The sequence below is a fragment of the Tachypleus tridentatus genome, chromosome 10 (assembly GCF_004210375.1).
Source record: "Tachypleus tridentatus isolate NWPU-2018 chromosome 10, ASM421037v1, whole genome shotgun sequence".
Taxonomy (NCBI): domain Eukaryota; kingdom Metazoa; phylum Arthropoda; class Merostomata; order Xiphosura; family Limulidae; genus Tachypleus; species Tachypleus tridentatus.
Window position 1 is genome coordinate 36,962,053 of NC_134834.1, and position 19,997 is coordinate 36,982,049.

General features: G+C 33.5%; 1 protein-coding gene across 8 annotated transcripts in view; it reads right to left on the bottom strand.

The window, feature by feature from the left end:
* The window catches only part of LOC143229062 (protein slit-like), a 561,294-nt gene that overhangs the window by 372,518 nt on the left and 168,779 nt on the right, over positions 1-19,997 (bottom strand). For all 8 annotated transcript variants that reach the window (XM_076460805.1, XM_076460803.1, XM_076460801.1 and 5 more), the window contains 2 exons: positions 14,751-14,822; positions 10,113-10,184 (listed from right to left, as the gene is read on the bottom strand). In XM_076460805.1, the coding sequence (XP_076316920.1) occupies positions 10,113-10,184; positions 14,751-14,822 (144 nt within the window). The remainder of the gene's footprint in view (positions 1-10,112; positions 10,185-14,750; positions 14,823-19,997) is intronic.

Sequence of the window (19,997 nt, forward strand, 5' to 3'; positions counted from 1 at the left end):
AAATCCGTAGACTTACCACTGTACCAGCGAATGACGCCCTGTAAAGGGAAGCTGGGTGTTTCGCTTGTGTTCAAACTGCAAGTTTTATGCGAGACAATGGATTAGTGTCTAAGTAGCCATGCAACTATGTTCTATATTAAGTACTGAATTCCGAGGCTTGTGTCTGCTCTTACCCTAGGATTTAGTTGTAGATACGAAAGTCTGGGAGAACGTTTTACGATTTTAATTTATTATTGATGCTGGAAAACAAAATCGATATTTCATATGAGAAAATTACACCTGTTTTCGTGTAAATAAAATTCTGCGTCTTTTTGTGCTATGCAGAATAAAAAATGAACAAACATGCTGCTGTTGTATCTGAGTTCACCGGAAGTAATCTTGCATTCATAATTGTAAAGCAGCATTTGAATTTGAAGTCACATAAATTATGAAAGAAAGATGGCCAGTTTATTCAATTACATTTTGTAAAAATTCCCTGTAAAATACCAGGAAGACTGAAAACCCGTAATAGGAGGGTAAAATATGAGTCACTGTGTCACTGAGGGACGTTTAAAAGCGCTAGGCTAGAGGAAAAGCACCCAACTTACACCACCCCAACCAGTTCTTGTGCTATCTTAATTAGTAGGATTGACTGTCACATAATAACGACCCCGAGTTGAAAAGAGGAGCATGTTTGGCGATAAGATTCGAACCTGCGACTTACAGATTGCGAGTAGATCGTCCCTTCCCACCAGGCCCATGATTAGAAAATGATTTTTGGTGGTTTTAGAATAACTATATAAAAAATGAAAGTAATAACTCAGTTTATGTAATATAACTGAAGTTTGATTCCATGCCAACTGATTGAATAATGCGTGTTTTAAATATATTAGTTACCTGCAGGGTTTTTCCATTGGAATTTAATATATGAAATTACATTTGATCTACTTTTAACACATTCTAGAAAGATTTCACCTGTTGCTTTTAAGGTTGTTTAATTCTCACTCCAAAGTTTTGAAACTACAACATTAAAATAGAGCTAAAATACTTTATCTTACAGTATGCCTTATGGATAAGATTAACCTGTAACCTAGCTAAAGAAGAATATATATGAATATATGGTTTGAAAACAGCGGGTTACTGACCAACAGAAATTCGAAACTTAAAACATAGATAGCATAAAAAAGTTGCCGAACCTTCAGGCACTAAACAGATCTTAGAAGTGAAGGGTGGATATAAAATATCAAGGATTCAACATCATGCCGACTGTTCAGCAGCCATACTCAAACAAAGGCTGTTACCACGTTTTCTTTCCTTCTCTCGAGGCGGTCACCAACCACAGAGAAAAGTTCCAGTCCACCAACTGCCACACACCGCGGTAGGCTTCTGGTACGCCAAATAATGTTAATTGCCGAGGCTCTGGGGTGGAGAAATTTTGGTAAATAAGAGAAAATGAGACACGATATTCATTTCTGTTTCCATAGCTCTTTGCTAGAGGGCATCTTTTATTCTCATAGATTACAAGAAAAAGACCTATGTTTAGCCACATGCAGGATACCACCCCTCAACGATCTCCTGGGAGTTCCAAAACAAACTTTCTTGTGACAAAACTTAATTTACGTTTTTAATTTATAGTGATATTTCCAGATCACATTTGGCGTCATAAAGATATAAATTAAGACAACACACCTTGAGACACTAAACAGGACCACACATAGAAAATAATTCAACTTTTTTATCAACACAAGCAACAACAAATATATATACAATTCTCTTTACTTAAAATGGTGTTTTTGTTTTGACTCATGTACAAATTTAATTTTTCGTTCATATAACATTGAATAACGACGAAGTGTTTTTGCTATAGGATACATAATTAGTAAATAGTACTGATTAGTTGTGTTAGAAGGCAGTGTATGGACGATATTCCATTCCTTTAATGATGGAGCTCTGAACATTTATTATTTTGGTTCTTATTACTTTTTTTTTTTAAGTGATACAAAATACTTTTCATGTAATCGAAATTTTGTAAACTTACAAGTTCCGAACTTCTAGTCAGCATACATTAAGCTAAACATGTTTTTATATAGCCTTGTGTTATTTTTACTAGTTTAAAAATAATGGTTTGAAATGTAGTAAGGAAACTAGCTGTAAGAACGTGAAACTGATTTCACTATATAGTGAATTTCACTATATATATATATATGTATATTCAAAGTCCTAAATGGAATTAACAAACAAAACACAAACATAAATATCAGTCATGAGAATAATATATTTTTATATATTTTAACCCATGAAACATTTTCTAATCGAGAACATGACATTTTACCTTTTTTGGGTGTCAGTAATTAATAAAATTGTACTTGCTTAAGAATATGTGAAATTTTACTGAAATCTGGCAGAAAGTGTTAAGTTTTTTACCATAGTAACTTATGTACTCATTGACACGTTGGAGATAATTAAATACAGCTTCTTGTCATTACTGTCAGCTCAGTTTTCAAAAAGCACGAAATAACAATACATCACTTGAGTAGACACAACTTTAGCCAAACTCAAACTAATAAATTATACGTATTTATAAATTACATGTTACCGTTTGGTTCCTATTGATTGTATGCGTAAGTTTTTTTTCTGATTTTTCTGTTATAATATATTCTAATGAATATATCCATACAATTTAATAATGCTAGCAAACCTTATTCAATGTGTGACTGAGGCGTACAGACAGGAACAAATTTGTATACGAATATTCGCAATACAGCTGTTCCAATTAGTGTTAAGATGTAATTAAACATTTTTAAATTTCCCCTTTGACACCTAGAAATTAAAAATATATGTTGGTTTTTACTCGGAAAGTCACATCTTTATCAAAACAATTATTTTAGCTGGATATGAATGAACTTCAAGTATGCAAATCGGGGTCCTAAAAAACGAAAATAAAAAAGTAGATTTGAAAGAAAGCAGAATTATTTGCGTGAAGGCGAGAAAGTCTTCTATTTGCCCTGATGATCATGTTACTTTGTTAAATATTTAAAAACGTGTTTAATGTGTCAACAGTATGCCATAAAACACTCGCAGTGTATCTTCTTCAATCTCGAAAACTGCCATAAAATTTCTGCGCAGGCATAGAACATTTTCTATGACACATCCACATCTTGAAGTTAGCTTTAAAAGGTCTGCTAACACAGGCGAAATAGGCAGACTTTAACCATAACCATCTTTCTCGGTTTTTCTGAATGGTCTGATATTTGTTCTCTGACTGACCTTATATGGTGGGATTAGATAGTGCGGGAACAGAAGACAAGTTGCTTCTAACCGTCCTAACAAGGGTAGTCTGGGAGGAGCAGCTGTAAGGTATCATTAAGTTGTCAAGACAAAACAGCAATAACGAATGTCTGCGTATGAGGGCGTTTTGCAAGAATACAATCTGTATTTAATTGGTATAGTCAACGTTGTCATTTCATCGATGTTATCTAATAAGAAAAATGGATATGCGACTTTTTTCTGCGCTGCAACTTAGTAGTTTCTCTGCATTTCCTCATCCTGTATGTTTACTTCACTTCTTGGAGATCTGTTTGATTACCTACGTTGTCTTTTCTTATTAATTAAAAAAATATTGTTTTACAATTGTCTGATAACGTCAGTCAATTGCTATTCATTTCTGTCACTCACTAATCCCAAAACAAAGTAAAACTATTTAACTGTAATTCCTAAACTGGTTTGATATTGTGAAGTTATCAAAGTCATAATAAACTCAAAGATCTACGAGCATCTTACTAACTTTTAAATTGCATACACTAATCAGTTAGAGACTGTTTAATACAGTGCTGTAACATATAGATTAAAAAGCCTGAAATGCTAATTCTTGTACATGTGTAAACCTATGTCATATATGAAGTATCTGTGATATTGACCAAGTAATGGAGATATTTTCTTTATTAATACACCACTGTTGAGGTGGAAAGGCTGATGCAAGGATGCCAATTTTCTGTGTCTAGACTTATATATGTAAAAACGGCTCGTATAGCTTGAGAATGATTTTTTATGTAAAGGAGCGAACAACGTTTCGACCTTCTTCGGTCATCGTCAAGTTCACAAAGAAAGAGGTAACTGACCGATAGCTGACCACATGTTTATAGGGGGTTGTGTAACTGAGTGTAGGAATGTAGAGGGCGTGTTTAATGTTTGATTATATTTATTAATATAGGTATAAAGGTGTTCCTTTGTATTGGTTTATTTTGGGCTTGAGCTGTTGTATAAGTACGCTACTCAATGAGCTATCTGTGCTCTGCCCACCACAGGTATCGAAACCCGGTTTTTAGCGTTGTAAGTACGTAGACATACCGCTGAGCCAATGGGGAAGCCTAAGTAAGGCTTCTTTAATTTTGCCTTTGTTTATGTTTGTTTTTTTATTTAGTATTTAGGTGTTTTTATGGTTTTCTCCAATACAGAAGTCGTGACAGTTATCACATTGTATTTTATAAATAATGTTAGTAGAAACAAGTAGAAAAATGGAAACCAGATTTAAGGAACACAAAAAGTCACCGTCACACGTTTTCTAACACTGCAAAATCAAATAAACACAACATAACCATAGAAAACATCCAAATACTAAATAAAGAAACAAACATAAATAAACGCAAAATTAAAGAAGCTTTACTTATACAACAACTCAAGCCCAAAATAAACCAATACAAAGGAACACCTTTATACCTATATTAATAAATATAATCCAACATCTAAGCACGCCCTCTGCATTCCTACACTCAATTACACAAACGCCTTCAAACATGTGGTCAGCTATCGGTCAGTTACCTCTTTCTTTCTTTGTGAACCTGACGATGACCGAAGAAGGTCGAAACGTTGTTCCCTCCTCTACATAAAAAAAAATTAATTCTCAAGTCATACAAGCCGTTTTTACATATATATTTTTCTCTACAAATGGGTTTTCTCGTTATCACAAATTACTGTATCTAGATTTCTTAGTCATTTCTAAGTAACATAGCCAAGTGGTAAGGGTGCTCGACTCGTAATCTGAGGGCCATGGGTTCGAATCCCCGTCGCACCAACCATGCTTGCCCTTTCAAACGTGGAGCGTTATAACGTTACGGTAAATCCCAATATTCGTTGATTAAAGAGTAACCTGAGAATTGACGGTGGGTGATGATGACTAACTGCCTTCTCTCTAGTCCTTCACTGCTAAATTAAAGACCGCAGATAGCCCTCGTGTAGCTTTTCACGCAATTCACAAGTAACCCAACCAAATAATTTCTAAGTACTTATTTAACTTCTGAGTATTCCTTAAATTTCTCCTTTTTTATTATAGTATAACCTTAAGGGCCTTCTTAACTAATGTCATTTGCTAACCCTCATGTATTCCTGGTGGATGATCCCTGCGGTTTAGACTGCTGATCTGGCCCATGACAATATAGGTTCACTTCGCGAGACCTTTCATCAAGTTGTTAAAGGATTTACCGTATAGTTCAGATTTCACCCTAAATACTTATTACGGCTGTAACCCACTAGAAACTGAGCAAATAAACACGAATATTTTCCTTTTATAAAGTCAGTGATTACATACCGACTACCTCACAGCGGGCATTCTGAAGTATTAGGATTTCGTCATCAGTCGATGAAGATAGAAACTGCTCATTCAGGGAAACTCCATATAAATGAATTTACGTGGGCTGAAGGTGATGTCTTTAGATAAAAGTTTCATTAAGCGTGCATCATAAAGTCTATCATTACAGACCCCACGATTACTTCGTTAGCCATGACGGCCTGAGGCCGTACGTGGTTGAGGCACGGCACACGACCAACCATCTTTGTAACCCTTGCGTGTGACCATCTCGAATTAAGGGGTAATGACCTAATTGGCAGACATCTGCAGCCACGTGTCACTAGGTCGTCACGACCCAAACTGGTTTCAAATGTAATCAAATCCTCAGTTTGGCCATTAGGAAGGACTGCATGTGCATCGATAACAAAATATTTCAAATCGATAACAAAATATTTCAACAGTGTTCAATATTTTTGAACACTGCAACTCAACTAAACACAACATAACCATAGAAAACACCCAGATACTAAGTAGGGAAAAATACAAACAAACAAAATAATCAAAGAAGCCCTACTTACACAAGAACTCAAACCAAAATTAAACCAGTATAAAGGAACACCTTTATACCTGTACTAATTAATAACCTAACATATACTGCAACGCATCCTACAATCTCATGTCCGTTTACACTCTCGTCTCTAAGACTTGTGCCCTGCAACGATCAGTTGCAAACTTTATCTTTGTTAACCTGAAAATGACCTAAGAAAGTCGAAACGTTGTTCTCTGCTTTATTTTGGTAAAAGTGTTAATATTCATACTACCCGTCCTGAGATACATTTTTATTTTAAGTGGGTTTCTCGTCATCACGAATAGTTATATATTTATTTTTTTTAGTTTCGTATTATTTTTTCATCTTTTTTGGTTGTGTTAATTTATTTCAAAAGTGCAACTTTTATTTTTAGGCTTTAGTTTTTCAGTTTCTGAGTATATTGTTTCAGTTCTTATTTCTGTTTACTTTTGTTTTTCGTTTTCTGTGAGATTATTTTCGTGTCCCCCCCTCCAGGGCCTGGCATGACCAAGTGTGTTAAGGCGTTCGACTCGTAATCTGAGAATCGCGGGTTAGAATCCCGGTCACACCAAACATGCTCACCCTTTCAGCCGTGTGGGCGTTATAATGCTACGGTCAATCCCATTATTCATTGGTAAAAGAGTAACCCAAGAGTTGGCGGTGGGTGGTGATGACTAGTTGCCTTCCCTCTAGTCTTACACTGCTAAATTAGGGACGGCTAGCGCAGATAGCCCTCGAGTAGTTTTGCTCAAAGTTCGAAACAAATAAACAAACAAAACACCCCTCCAGTGGCACAGGGTCTTTTGCGGACTCACATCGCTAGAAACTAGGTTTCAATACCGGTGGCGGGCCGAGCACAGATAATCTATTGTGTAGCTTTGTGCTTAATTCCACATAAACAAACAATTATTTTTGTTTATTGTTCTTTGTAGCTTCTTAATTTTCCTTAATACTGTTTAAGGTTCTTAAATTTGTTTTTAATTAATTTTATTTCAGCTTAGGCCTCGTTTATTTGTTTGTTATTATGATTATTCCTAAATGTTTTGTTTACTGTTATATTCTTCAGTTTTAATGCATCTACCTATGAAGAGACACAACTTAAACTAAATATTTAGTTGATTTTATCTCGAATGAAAAGAATGTGGTATCTGCCTAACAGATTACTAGTTATCCATAAAACAAGCTCTTAAAAATATTTGGAAAAAAAAGTTAAGTATATAACATGAGTACGAAATGTATTTACAATTAGAACAAAAAAAAAGACGTGTGTTCGTTTGTAAACACTGCTAAAAGCTACCGCGACGTTAATTCAGGGCACCACTGTAACAATTCAAGTTAAATCTGGATTAACGTTCACAGATCCAGACAAGATAATTCAGATCTACTGGGAACTGTGTCACAACTACACAGTAGTATTATTCACATAATAGCATCAGCTTTATTTTAGGTCAAATACTTGATTAAATGAGGAAATCGAACCGTCAATATATTTCTTCCGTACTATTTTATGCGGCAGTTTTGTATCCTAAATTCTCAAAACAATAAAGTCAGCTTAACAAAGTGTTGTTTCATCCAGTAAAATAAACGTTTTTTTAGCTTTTTTGTTAATTCAAGACTCAGAGTATGGCTTAAATCACGTGACTGTTAAATGATATAGTCGCATAGTATATCAGACATTTTGTAAAGATAAGCTATTGATTCAAACAAGGCAATTATCGATTTATTTCATACTGTTTGTGAGTCTTTTTATTATAACAAAGCCATATCAGGCTATCTACTGAGCCCACCGAGGGAAATCGAACCCCTGACTTTAACGTTGTAAATCCGAAGACTTACCGCTGTACCATCGGAGAACTATTTCATACTGACAACGAAAACAATGTATTTCTGGTAGAACAGATTTCTAGAATATTATATTTATATACATAGATTAAACTTTATGATAGAGTCGTCTATATCAAATGAAAGATTCATGTAAAACATTCTTAGTAGAGAAACGACAAAAGATATGAAAAACATAAAATAACTTATAAAAAAATGTGCTGTGAAGGTTTTATATTAAAAGAATCAGACAGTCCAGTGACAAAAACAAGTAAACAATAAAACGTACGTAAAGATCACTCGTCCAGAAACATTAAACTTTTTATAGTTGACTAGTATGTGAAAACTTTCAAAATGTAAAAGTCATTGTGAGGAAATGGATCTCATGAGAAAAGAGCGTATATTTCTGGAATATCCCTGAAGATACGAAGTAAACAGTTTTTACATATATACATACATAAGTAATAAAACAAACCGAAAACTGCATCCTAGGATTTTTGTGAAATCTTTTATCAGCAAATATATCGTAATTGGATTAATGGATATGTTTCTATTCTCACTGAAATTAAGGAAAAACAGTTCATTAAATTTCAAGCTTTGCTACTAATTGTGAGCTTGTAACGGGGATCAGAGACCTCATAAAAAACTGTACAACGAAATGTTAGAAAATAATAATTCTTTTTATTTCTCACCAATCGTTAAAAAAAGGGTTCGTGTGCGTGGGAACGATTGTTATATCATTACTAAAAAAAACAAAAAACGTTAGCGTTGTACACAAGGAAGTACTAACTAATAACAAATAATAGGAACGTTGTATACAAGGGAGTACTAACTAATAACAAATAATAGGAAAAACTTTTAAAACCTTTCATTCCTGTCTTTATTTCATAAACTTTCAAATGGTTGATAGTTCATGTGATGTTACTGAAATAGTAATATAAAAAATCAATTCCTGGAAAAAGTGGCTTAGTTTAATAACTATACGTGGACTTTCTCAGCAGAATCACGTTTCACTGAATGAGTTAATAGTTTGAATTCTGTATAATTCACTGCGTCTACAATTAAACACACCAGTAAGCAACATTTGAAGTGCCCAACTAGAACTCGCCCCTCCAATTAGGTTGTTGGCAACGTTTTACCAATGAATCTGCGTCGTTTTATGTTTTTGCTCCCCTCTACTCGAGTAACAAACTTGCGGATTTTTTATTAGCTGTAATGAAGAAGATTTACGATCCTTAAAGGTCCTTTTCGGTCGTAGATTGAGATCAACGTATCCTTACGTCAGAAGTGTGAAATGGTTACTGCTTGTTAACAAGATAGAAAGGTAATGGACACAACACTGTTGAGTTATAAAAGTCTTTAGATTTGATTGGAAGTGTTCAACAAAACTGAGAAAGCATCTCTAAACACAGAGATACACCATTTGTTAAAATCGTGAAACTGTATCAATAACATATAAATTGCTAAAATAGAATTTTATAAACGAACAGAGTTGATGAGTCTAGCGGTTAGAAGCGCTCGACTGGAATCTCATCACCACAAATGCTCGCCTTTTCAGTCGTGAGGCTTTTATAACGTAACTGTTAATCTCATTTCCTTTAGTGAAAGAATATTCCAAGTTAGCATTGTGTGGCTTCGTTTCGCCTAGTTTTAATTTCTCGATTAGGAACGACTAGTGTGTATAGCCCTCGAATAGCTTTGGGCAAAGTTAACAATGAAACAACCTAAACGAACTGATTAGAAGCTTTCGAATTATATAAAGATTAGAAAAATTAAAAATAGGCAACTTTTGAGTTTGTTCCAAAAATTTATTGAATCCACGAGCACGTTTGTAATAGTCTAAAAATAATAACATAGATAACACAAAAAGAATAAGATAAGCAATTATGTTGCTCGCAACTGTAATGATTAATCAAATTATTACTGTAATCCAGGAAAGTACTTTTACAATACAGATCTTTATGAGGTAAAATGTATGTTTAAGTGAAATATAGTGTACTTGACATTTTCCAACAGTCTTCTTTTTTTATCTATAAAGTTAGATTTTTGTACTACTACTAATAACTTATAAAGATGGATGAAAACGGAGAGATAAACATAAGGTTTGGTTCTCATACTTCAGAAGTCAAGTTATTTGATAACGTTAGAATGAAGAAGGAATGTAAGAATCCACATACTTACAGTGTTTGGATGTTATGTAGAGCTGAGAAGGTGCCGTTGCTCAGAGACTGGATATTATTATCGTACAGAGACCTGGAAAAAAAGGAGAAAATAATCAACAGAGGGACCATGTTGGCCAGCAACAACAATATATTCTCATCATCTAAAGGAGACTAACAATATTTGTGCAATCAACTCTAAACATTTATCAATGAGGGTGTAGTGTAGCGAATGTTTATAACTAATAATAGCCTCATTTGTGCTATTCAACTTTCACCAGTTACAGAAAGAGACATCCGTAGCCCGCTGTGGATCCCGTGATTATAGGATCAGAGAAACACGAAGCAGGAAAGGTGCCTGAGGAAAATTTTATTTATGAAGAAATGTTACAGTTAAATCTGACAAAGAAACTCGTGAGGATTATTTCCATAGAATTTACGCTACATGAACTTGCGTAGACTAATTTAGTTACCTTATATTAGACATTTTGAATAACCAAGGAAATCTGTTTAATTAGTTATCCTTCTAAACAGTCTGGTAGTTGTTTTTCAACCTTAAATATGTTACCACTAAAAGCCAACTGACTGCATATATATATATATATGAATGTTGGTTTCTGTATTATTCAAATTTCAAAATTACATGAGTATAAAATAACAATTTCTCTTATCGGATTTGACGTAAATAAAATCATCACAGTTGTTTGAAGGATGTCTTGCAGCACATATTCATATGCACCGTGACTCAGAAAGTGAGTGTAGGATATCACTATAATGGAGATAATCACGTTTTAGAGAAAATAAAATGCACTTTTTGAAGGAACGTGATCTAATAAAAACACCCTACCCTCAAAGAAAAGATAAATTTAAAACACCATCTTATGTAAAGTTCGTTTAAACAGTATAGAATACTTTTAGTGAATGTTAAAACACGTGTTGTATGGAATGTTTTACTTTTTGTACTTATCTCACTATACTATTAGGTTTGGTTCAAGATTTGTGTCTATGAAATCAGTGAAAATTATAGGATTCGCTTATATTTTCAGACACGTTGTACAGTGTTGTATTCAATAAACAGTTTTAAAAATTATGAAAAAGAGCGATATTTTGAGATTAATGTAAAATCATACGAACCTAACCTTTTAGCTAACTTAATAACATTGAAGATCTATAGCGTTATTACAACTGTTTGATGCCTATTCTGAATTATTTAATATCATTAGCTAATAGACTTACCCTTGGACTAAAACAATTTAACAACGTTGGGATAACTTGGCATTATGTTTTGTAGCTTAAGAAATACATGAAAAATGTTTTGAAGTTGAACAATGTCTGGACTATTTTATTTTAATGTTTTATAGTGTAACAATATCTGGATTTACTTGTTTTAATTTTTTGAATCTTAATAGTGACTAAAATATTATTATCCATGTTATTGTCACATATCACAAACACATTAGTACTTCATGTAAAGAATCTTCTAACATCTAAGTCTTTATACACTCTGTGATTTGGTATGTGGACATATGCTCTAATGTTAATAAATAATTACAGTATTTTTCTGTAACAATTATTTTAAGCCTATGCGAACTACTTTGAGTATGTATACCGAGGCATCAAAGGGTCGACAAGTAGTTCCCCTTCCCAAAGAAAAAACAACAACAAAGAAACAAACATATCACATATAAAAAGGCAAATGACGTTGCAGGAAAATTTGAACCCTGTATAACTCAGAGAGAGAGTGTAGTGCCGTACATACAAGTGGTGGAAGAACCATATATCTTTCATCTTTTCCAGTGAGTACCGTTGTGTAAAAACAAAAGTGAAACACATTTTATTAAAAAAAAAAGCCTTTTCAGTTAGCTCGCAACGTTATTACGAATTTAAAAATTACAGTTAAAAGCACGAATTGGATGCCACAAGACGCATAATTCCTCATCAACGAATAAGATCGTGTAAGAACTCACAGTTAAAGGAAGCAATAAATTATATTTAATGTTACACAATGTACATCACTGTCAAGTTACAAAAGATGCATGTTAAGAATACTGAATATGAACTGTTCGTTTGTTTCTTTCTCTTTTTTTTTTTTTTCAGAAGACAGTAAAATACCAAAACTACTGTGTATGTTTTTAATAATATATGAGTGGAATGCTCGCTTAAATTACTGGTTCGTAGCAACAATGATCTATCTATGCTATGTTTGAAATATAAATAAATTATGTATTCAACACGTCCAGATTTTCGACAGAACTTTAAAGGCATCGATGGTTATTCTTTATTGTTTTCACATATTCAAGGAATGCAGTAAGAAAAAACGCAACTTACAGGATCGTTATAATGATATTTTCACACAGTTGAAGGACAAGAGATGAAATTCATAGCTGCGCTTCAGAAAATTGATTTTTAGTAAGAACAAAAGATTTTATCAGTTAATAGAATGACAAACGCACACTTATAATTGCTCATCGACGTAACAATTGATTCCTGAAAAAGATTTCACCAATGATCTATCATTGACACTTTACGAGATATTGTGCTCTAAAGTTTAAGACATGATTCCCCTGTTTTTATCTTAAGGATGGTAGCTTTGTTAGACTCTACAGCTTTAGCTCCACTAATAGCATGCCACTCTCTAAATTGTTTTAAAGAGAGTGGGATATCGTTTATCATAGCCCTCTGTAATAAAGCAAGCTACTTGATATTATCTCGTTCAACCTGTACTCCTTCCCTTCATTTTTAAATATTATATTACTGTTGGAAAAGCCTGGTATAGCAAGGTGGTTAGAACATTCGACTCGTAATTTGAGGGTAACAGGTTCAAATTCCCGTCACACCAAATATGCTCGTTCTCTTAGCCGTAAGGGTGTTAAATGTGACAATCGATTCCACTATTCGTTGGTAAAAGAGTAGCTCAAGTGTTGGCGGTGGTTGATGATGACTAGCTGCCTTTCCTCTGACCTTACGCTGTTAAATTAGTGACAGCTAGCGCAGATAGCATTCATGTAGCTTTGTGTGAAATTCCAAACAGACAAATCGTTAGAAAATCAAATATTGCTTCAAGTACTGTTAAGTTATACCAGACTTAGTAAGTGAAATAACCGTCAGAAATATATGAGAAGACTCATAAAACAGAAAAAAAAACATTTCTCTTTAAACTCCTTCTTTAGTTTCATTACTACAGATAACTAGTTTAGTTCATTTTCTGTAAATACGATTTAAGTATCATAAAGTATCATATGGGTTTCTACCAGGGTAAAATGAGGTGCTAGAATCCCTAATGAAAAGCTCTCCCCCCCAGCCTCACCCATCTTAGGGACACTGTTTCAAGATTTTTAAATTCTACGTAGGTAGATGAAATTATTATTTTTTTCTGCCCCTCCCAAACTGTGTTTTTGTTCTCTTAAACTTCCCAGTAAAACATAAATAAAATAATAAAAGTCTATGTTTCTTCTATATTGTTTTTTCGACTTTTAATTTACAGAACGTTTGACGAAATTTACATCAATGATTATCGAAAAGGATATTGTTCCTCTGAACTACGTTAAACATCTTTTATTAGGAAATTATAAATTATATTTTGAGCGTGTGAAAGATTACGAACTGTTTCCCCATTCGTTACCATAGTTTAAAAAACCTATCTTCTAAACATAATTCACTTTAAAACGGTTATTAATGTTTAAAGTCTTTTTTAACGTTTTCTACCAGATGACAATATTTACGAATCTTGGAAAATGATTTGCTTGTTTGTTGTTAAGCGCAAAGCTACACAATGGCTATTCATCCTACGCTCACAACGGGTATCTAAATCCGATTTTTAGCGTCATAAACCCAAAGACTTGCTGCTGCTTCTCTGGTGGAGATTATTTGCATGAAATTACCCGTACAATTATTATCCTTTAGCCCTTTTCCTATAATAACGACAATTGTTACTATACATTACCAAGATTAAATATACGTATAAATGTACATGTATATTCTATAAAACCGTTGCAAATGAAAGGGAGCCAATAGAAAAGCTAAAACAGAGGGAGATTTAATTTGTGTACGTTTCTGTAAGTCATTTATTTCATCTAAAACGACCATTTCCTGTGACAAGGTTCTGCTAATACTGATTTATTTATAGTTCTTTTTTAATAGAAAGATTGATAATACGTTCCACTTAGGTTTGGATAAGTGTTTAGCTTTTAAATTTTAAATAGATATGAAATGTTAGAAAAGAAAAAATATCAATAATAATAGTGACCTCCAATTATCATTTAATTATATGTTTATTCTATCTTGTGACATTCTTTTCAAAGTTTGTTTTTATAAAAACAAGCAAAATTTCAAGTTTCTTTTTTTTTAATTATACGGATGGAAGGACAAGTTTCAAAATTTCTTCGGAACTAAATACGAAATTTTAAAGTAAATTATTCTCCAGTTAATAAGGAACCATGAAGTCCGAGGACATCCATTCAAGAACAGTATCGTTTGTTTACTAATTAAATAAACATTTTGTTGAATGTGATTTCAAGAGATACAACTTTACGTCTTTCATTTTTTTAAATTTTTACTTGGTATTGCAAAGAAATGCCCTTTTTACTAAGATAGCAAATCAGCATTCCGAGAAATGCGAGATGACTAAAACATAAGCAGAATAAATTAACTGCATACTTACAAGAGATTCAAGTTATGGAGATCAACGAATGCGTCTCTTCTGATACAACCAATCTTATTAGCATTGAGTAAGCTGCAGAAACAAAAAATCCACTGTTAGGTTAATATATATTCATTCCTTTTCTTCAAAACAGAATGGAAGTGAAAAAACAACAACTGTATAACTTTAAGTAACACGCGATATTTTTATTTAAGTCTATTATAAATTTTAATAACACACACATACACACAAAAACAGTCCAGAAGCATCGTCCGTTTCGGTTGATGTAACTTCTTTATGGTAAGGACTATTGAATGAGCCGACTTCTCGTCCAAACCCCACTTTTATACTCTGAATATTGAAATCACGTGAAATATGATTAATGATCTTCGATTAACACATCATTAAAACAATAAACCTAAGGTAATTGACGTACAGTTTTATGTCATGTTGGAAACTTATTTTGGATACTTCAAGACAAACCCAATAAATGTTTGTGGTATCACCAAAACAACAAAGAGTAAAAATAATTTAAAAACTAACATTGATATAACCGGTTATAAGAAGTACGATTTCGTTTTATGGCCATCGTTTACTTCAAAAAGTATACCAAAAATAATTACATATAATTTGTAAATACTGAAACCCAACAATTCATGTTAGGTTGTTTTGTGTTCAACACCTGATAATGAAGCCTTAGAATACTTTATGGTTCGACAACGTCATCCATAATTTGTGTGAAAGGATTGATAACATACATAACACGCTGACAGTGAGTCACAAAGATAACATAGACGACACGCTGACAGTGAGCCATAGAGATAACATAGATAACACGCTGACAGTGAGCCATAGCGATGACATAGATAATACGCTGACAGTTATCCATAGCAATAGCATAGATAATATGCTGACAGTGAGCCAAAGAGATAACATAGATAACTCGCTGAAAGTGAGGCATAGAAATGGCATAGATAACACGCTGACAGTGAGCCATAGAGATAACACAGATAACAGGCTGACAGTAAGTCACAGAGACAACATAAACAACCAAGAAGGATCCACGGGCTCTTCCATCTCACTTCTTATCCTCCGCCTTATGTACACTAACTATTTCCTACCGTTTTGGTTGTGTTTCACTACATTTTGACGCTGGCTGGGCGCCAGGAATCAGAATTTTTGTTGTTGTTGTTTACAAAGACACTCGAGAAAGTAAAATCAGGACGAAGAATGTAAAATGAGTGCAGTAAAAGTAGAGTTTTGTCTTTTAGAGACACAGAGATAAGATTTATTTAGTAACTTTAGCAGTTCTTTACCATTCACACACTATCACATGGACCTTTCTTACTCCACTTGTACCATTAACCTTCAGTATAGTTACGCAAAAACAAAACCACATTATGGGTAACATGTCTTTCTTTTCACATTGGACGTAACGTCAGGTTTAATGGAACCCAAGGACTTGACTTCAGTATATAAGCTACGTACAATTTTAAGCATAAAAACGTACTAATAGCGATAAATTTTAAAATACTCCTGATTGTTTATTTTAGCGCAAAGTGACACAATAGGTTTTGTGTCTTATGTTTACCGAGGGAATCGATCAGCTTGAGAAGATATGAAGCTTACTATTGAATCATCTAGCGTAATTTAAAATTTTAACTAAGAGCTCCTCAATAAAAGCTAAAAATAAATACCGTTTTTATTTTAACAGAAATGATAAACACTTTCAACCTTAAAATGTGTTATATACTTAGGTGTTTATCAATATGCATACATCTACATTACCTTACATAAATATTATAACATTAAATTCAGAACAATGCATTCAAAACGTTAGTTTGTTTGCTTATTTTAGCGCATAGCCACACAATGGGCTGTCTGTGCTCCGTTGAAAACAGGGAATCTAAGCCATGGTGGTTGGTCTAAATAACATAACAAAATGAAAACTATGAATGTGTTTTTAATTATTTGTTATCTAAATGTTGCTGTCTTTTAACCAATAACCGATATAAATCGTGTTATAATTGTTTTCATGATGATATGTATAAAATCATTTTGAAAAATATTCACCAATAAATGATCAGTAAAAGAAGGAATACGTTTTGTGACGCAAAATTTAATAAGTTGTAGTTTAAAATTCTCAGTCTTACTACAAGTAGCCAGGAGATGCATCTACAGCAGTTAACACAAACTTTAAACTTTCACGTTGTACGGTAAATAATTGTATGCAATACCAAAACAACTACAAGTATATTTTATATTCTGCATAAAAGAAGAAAGAAATGGTGTACGCGAACCAACAAATGTTAAAACCGTACTTCTTTGTTTTGAATTTTACGCAAAACTTTGTGAGGGCTATCTACGCTAGTCGTCCCTAATTTAGCACTGTAAGACCAGATCGAAGGCAGCTAGTCATCACCACCCACCGCCAACTCTTGGGCTATTCTTTTACTAACAAATAGTGGGATTGACCGAACCTCATAACGCTCATCACGGATAAAAGGTTGAGCATATTTGGTGTGACGGGGATTCGAACGCGCGAACCTCAGATTGTTAGTCGAGCACACTAACCATTTGGCCATGCCGGGCGTTAAAACCGTCCCACATGTTCCACATATGTTGTGAAATCCTAATTTCTCAAATCTTGTATTTATCTCTCTTAAGTTATGCAGTAATTCAGCAACCAAATATTTAAAAATAAAATCATGAAAATCATTACTCATTTATGAACTTTTGAATACCACGGTATTCAGTATGTAGGGCTTAACAAATGACGTTTTATTTTCAATAAATTTCTTTTTTATATAAATATTAGAATATATTGTTTCCGTAAATGTTCATGTTACAGCATTTTCTTTGACGAGTTTTAGTCAAAAGTAGATTGTACTTGAATTGTAATATCCCGGTCGAGCGTAGCCTAGTGATTAGTGTGTCTGGTCTGTGAATTCGCGTGTTTATAGTTCGCGTTCCGCAATTTGGACGGGAGGAAATAAGCCCCACATTTTGGTCATTAACAAATAGTCTTCTCTGTGGATGTAAGTTTAAAATATATGTGAAAATATCTTCAGTGTAGGTTTGCTCTGAAATTGTAAAAGAGAAAAATCTCCATATCTTTTACCGCTTGATAAATTATTATTCATCTTACTTTTGATTTTTCTCAATACAAAGTCTGTACATGAATGAAACAAAGCGATTAAGCCTGAAAGCTTTTCTCCATACACTGTATGTACAAGACATTTTTGTGTCAAGTTTAATTTTTCGAAGACATGTATTCGATTGTACGATGAAGTAACTTAATTCTAAGCAGTCTTCTTTCAGATCTAATAAACAGTTAAATAAATAATTCTATGAAAATAAAACTGAAAATTATCTGTGTTATTTAGGTACCGTTGATGATGTAGTTATACTGCGCACGTTCACTGTCTTCTCGTATCACTTGACTTTAATAAGATTTCTTTAGGAGGGATTGTGAAACTCAGCGCGACTCATCAGTTAACGACATGTGAGTTAATGTAATATAAAGATTACAGATGAAGTATTACTACTGCTTGATTTTCAAATCGAGCTATCCTGTCAACACTGGACGATTTCAAAGCACATCATTTGGACAGCACTAACTTCCGATCCCCATGTGGCCACTGGTGTTCGCCCGTAAGGGCAGATGAGAACCGAACTGAAACTATATTACTGTCAGCACAATGTTCACTAGTGATTTCTTTGATATAGCTCGGAACTAGTTAAGCTTCCTTATATTTTTAATGTTGCTTTTCACTAGTGCCTTGTAGTAATATCGTACTGTTAACTTGGAAAGTGACTTCTTTAGGAAAAACTATTATTCTTCAATTTTTATGCCTAGTTTGTTGAGGAACTAAAATATTTATTATGTTAATTCATTATTCATGATGTCTTTCAATGACAGCCAAATAGCTCAAATCAGCAGGTGATTCTAAAATTTATTTCAAGGAGTTCGAAACCTTAGTGTGATTATGATTAAAAGTTATGTGATAAACGTTTCCGGAACTAAAGGTATGCAGAATAATATTAAAAGAAACTAAGAGTGGGTTTTGGTTAGCGTGCTGGTCGTACGTTCACGTCCACGTTTTGGTGTCGAGGGTGCGTTACAAGTGTTGTGGTCACATCTTCCTCTTGGACCAAATAAGAGGAGCATAAGAGATGGCTGCTCTTGACTAGCTACCTTTCCCTTAGTCTATCCTTCAAAATTATGGACGGCTAGCTATATAGCCAATGGATAACTTTGTGTGAATATCCAAAAACAAACAAATAAGACAATACAGTTAAAGCAATTTTGCATTCACCATTATCTAACATTCTTTTTTCTAAACTTTCACATCTTTATTTTTGTGGGTTTAATTCGATAACTAAAAATAATAATTGTACTGGAAGCTTTAGAAATTCCATCACAAGTTAACATGAGAGTGGAAAACGATATTTTTCTTCGTTATACAAACTTTTATAGAATACAACACTCATAAAATAACACGAAATGGTTCTCTTTAAAGCACGATCGGTACTCCTGCTTTTGATCAAAGAAAAGTTCAGCAGCCTCCACCGTGGTAGAGATAGATAGTGTTAACCAATGGATTAGCGTTAGAGAGCTTTAAAGCAAGCAAACTGATATTTTTTCTTCATACAGTTAAATTAAACCTTTCTTTTTATGAGGTGTGTATGACTTATTATACAATCGGCTCAAGATAATTACATCTTGTGATATTAGGCTTTATATAGACGTTATACTTATATTCTGTCATTCTAGATATTTTACTTTCATAAAATACCTCTGTAGGTTTGAACCTGTTATAAAAAGTCAAGTTAACTATAGATGCGCTTTGTTCTTTACATTTATCAAAATTTGTCAATCACGCAAGTTTTCTTTTTTTTTCATTTCAGTAGATATTGACAATTGTTTATAAGATAAAGTTTTTACTTTTTCACCCATCTCAGGTACACCGAATTGATCACTGTTTCCAATGCAGTGACGTAGCTAGTTGATTGTTAAACTTAGGTTGTAGATTTATTCAGTTTTTCGTTACAGAGAACACTTCAGAATAATAGACTCAGCGAAAGGTAAATGAACGATAATAAAAAAGAAGGAAACACTCGTAACTCCTTATGTACCACCTAATATGAAGAATCAACTACCTACGTCACTGCATCAACTAATCGTGCTGAGATGAGCAAAAAGTGAAAACTCCATTCATCACACAAATCCAAAATTTGTAAATTGCGGCGTAAACGGGAGGTTGA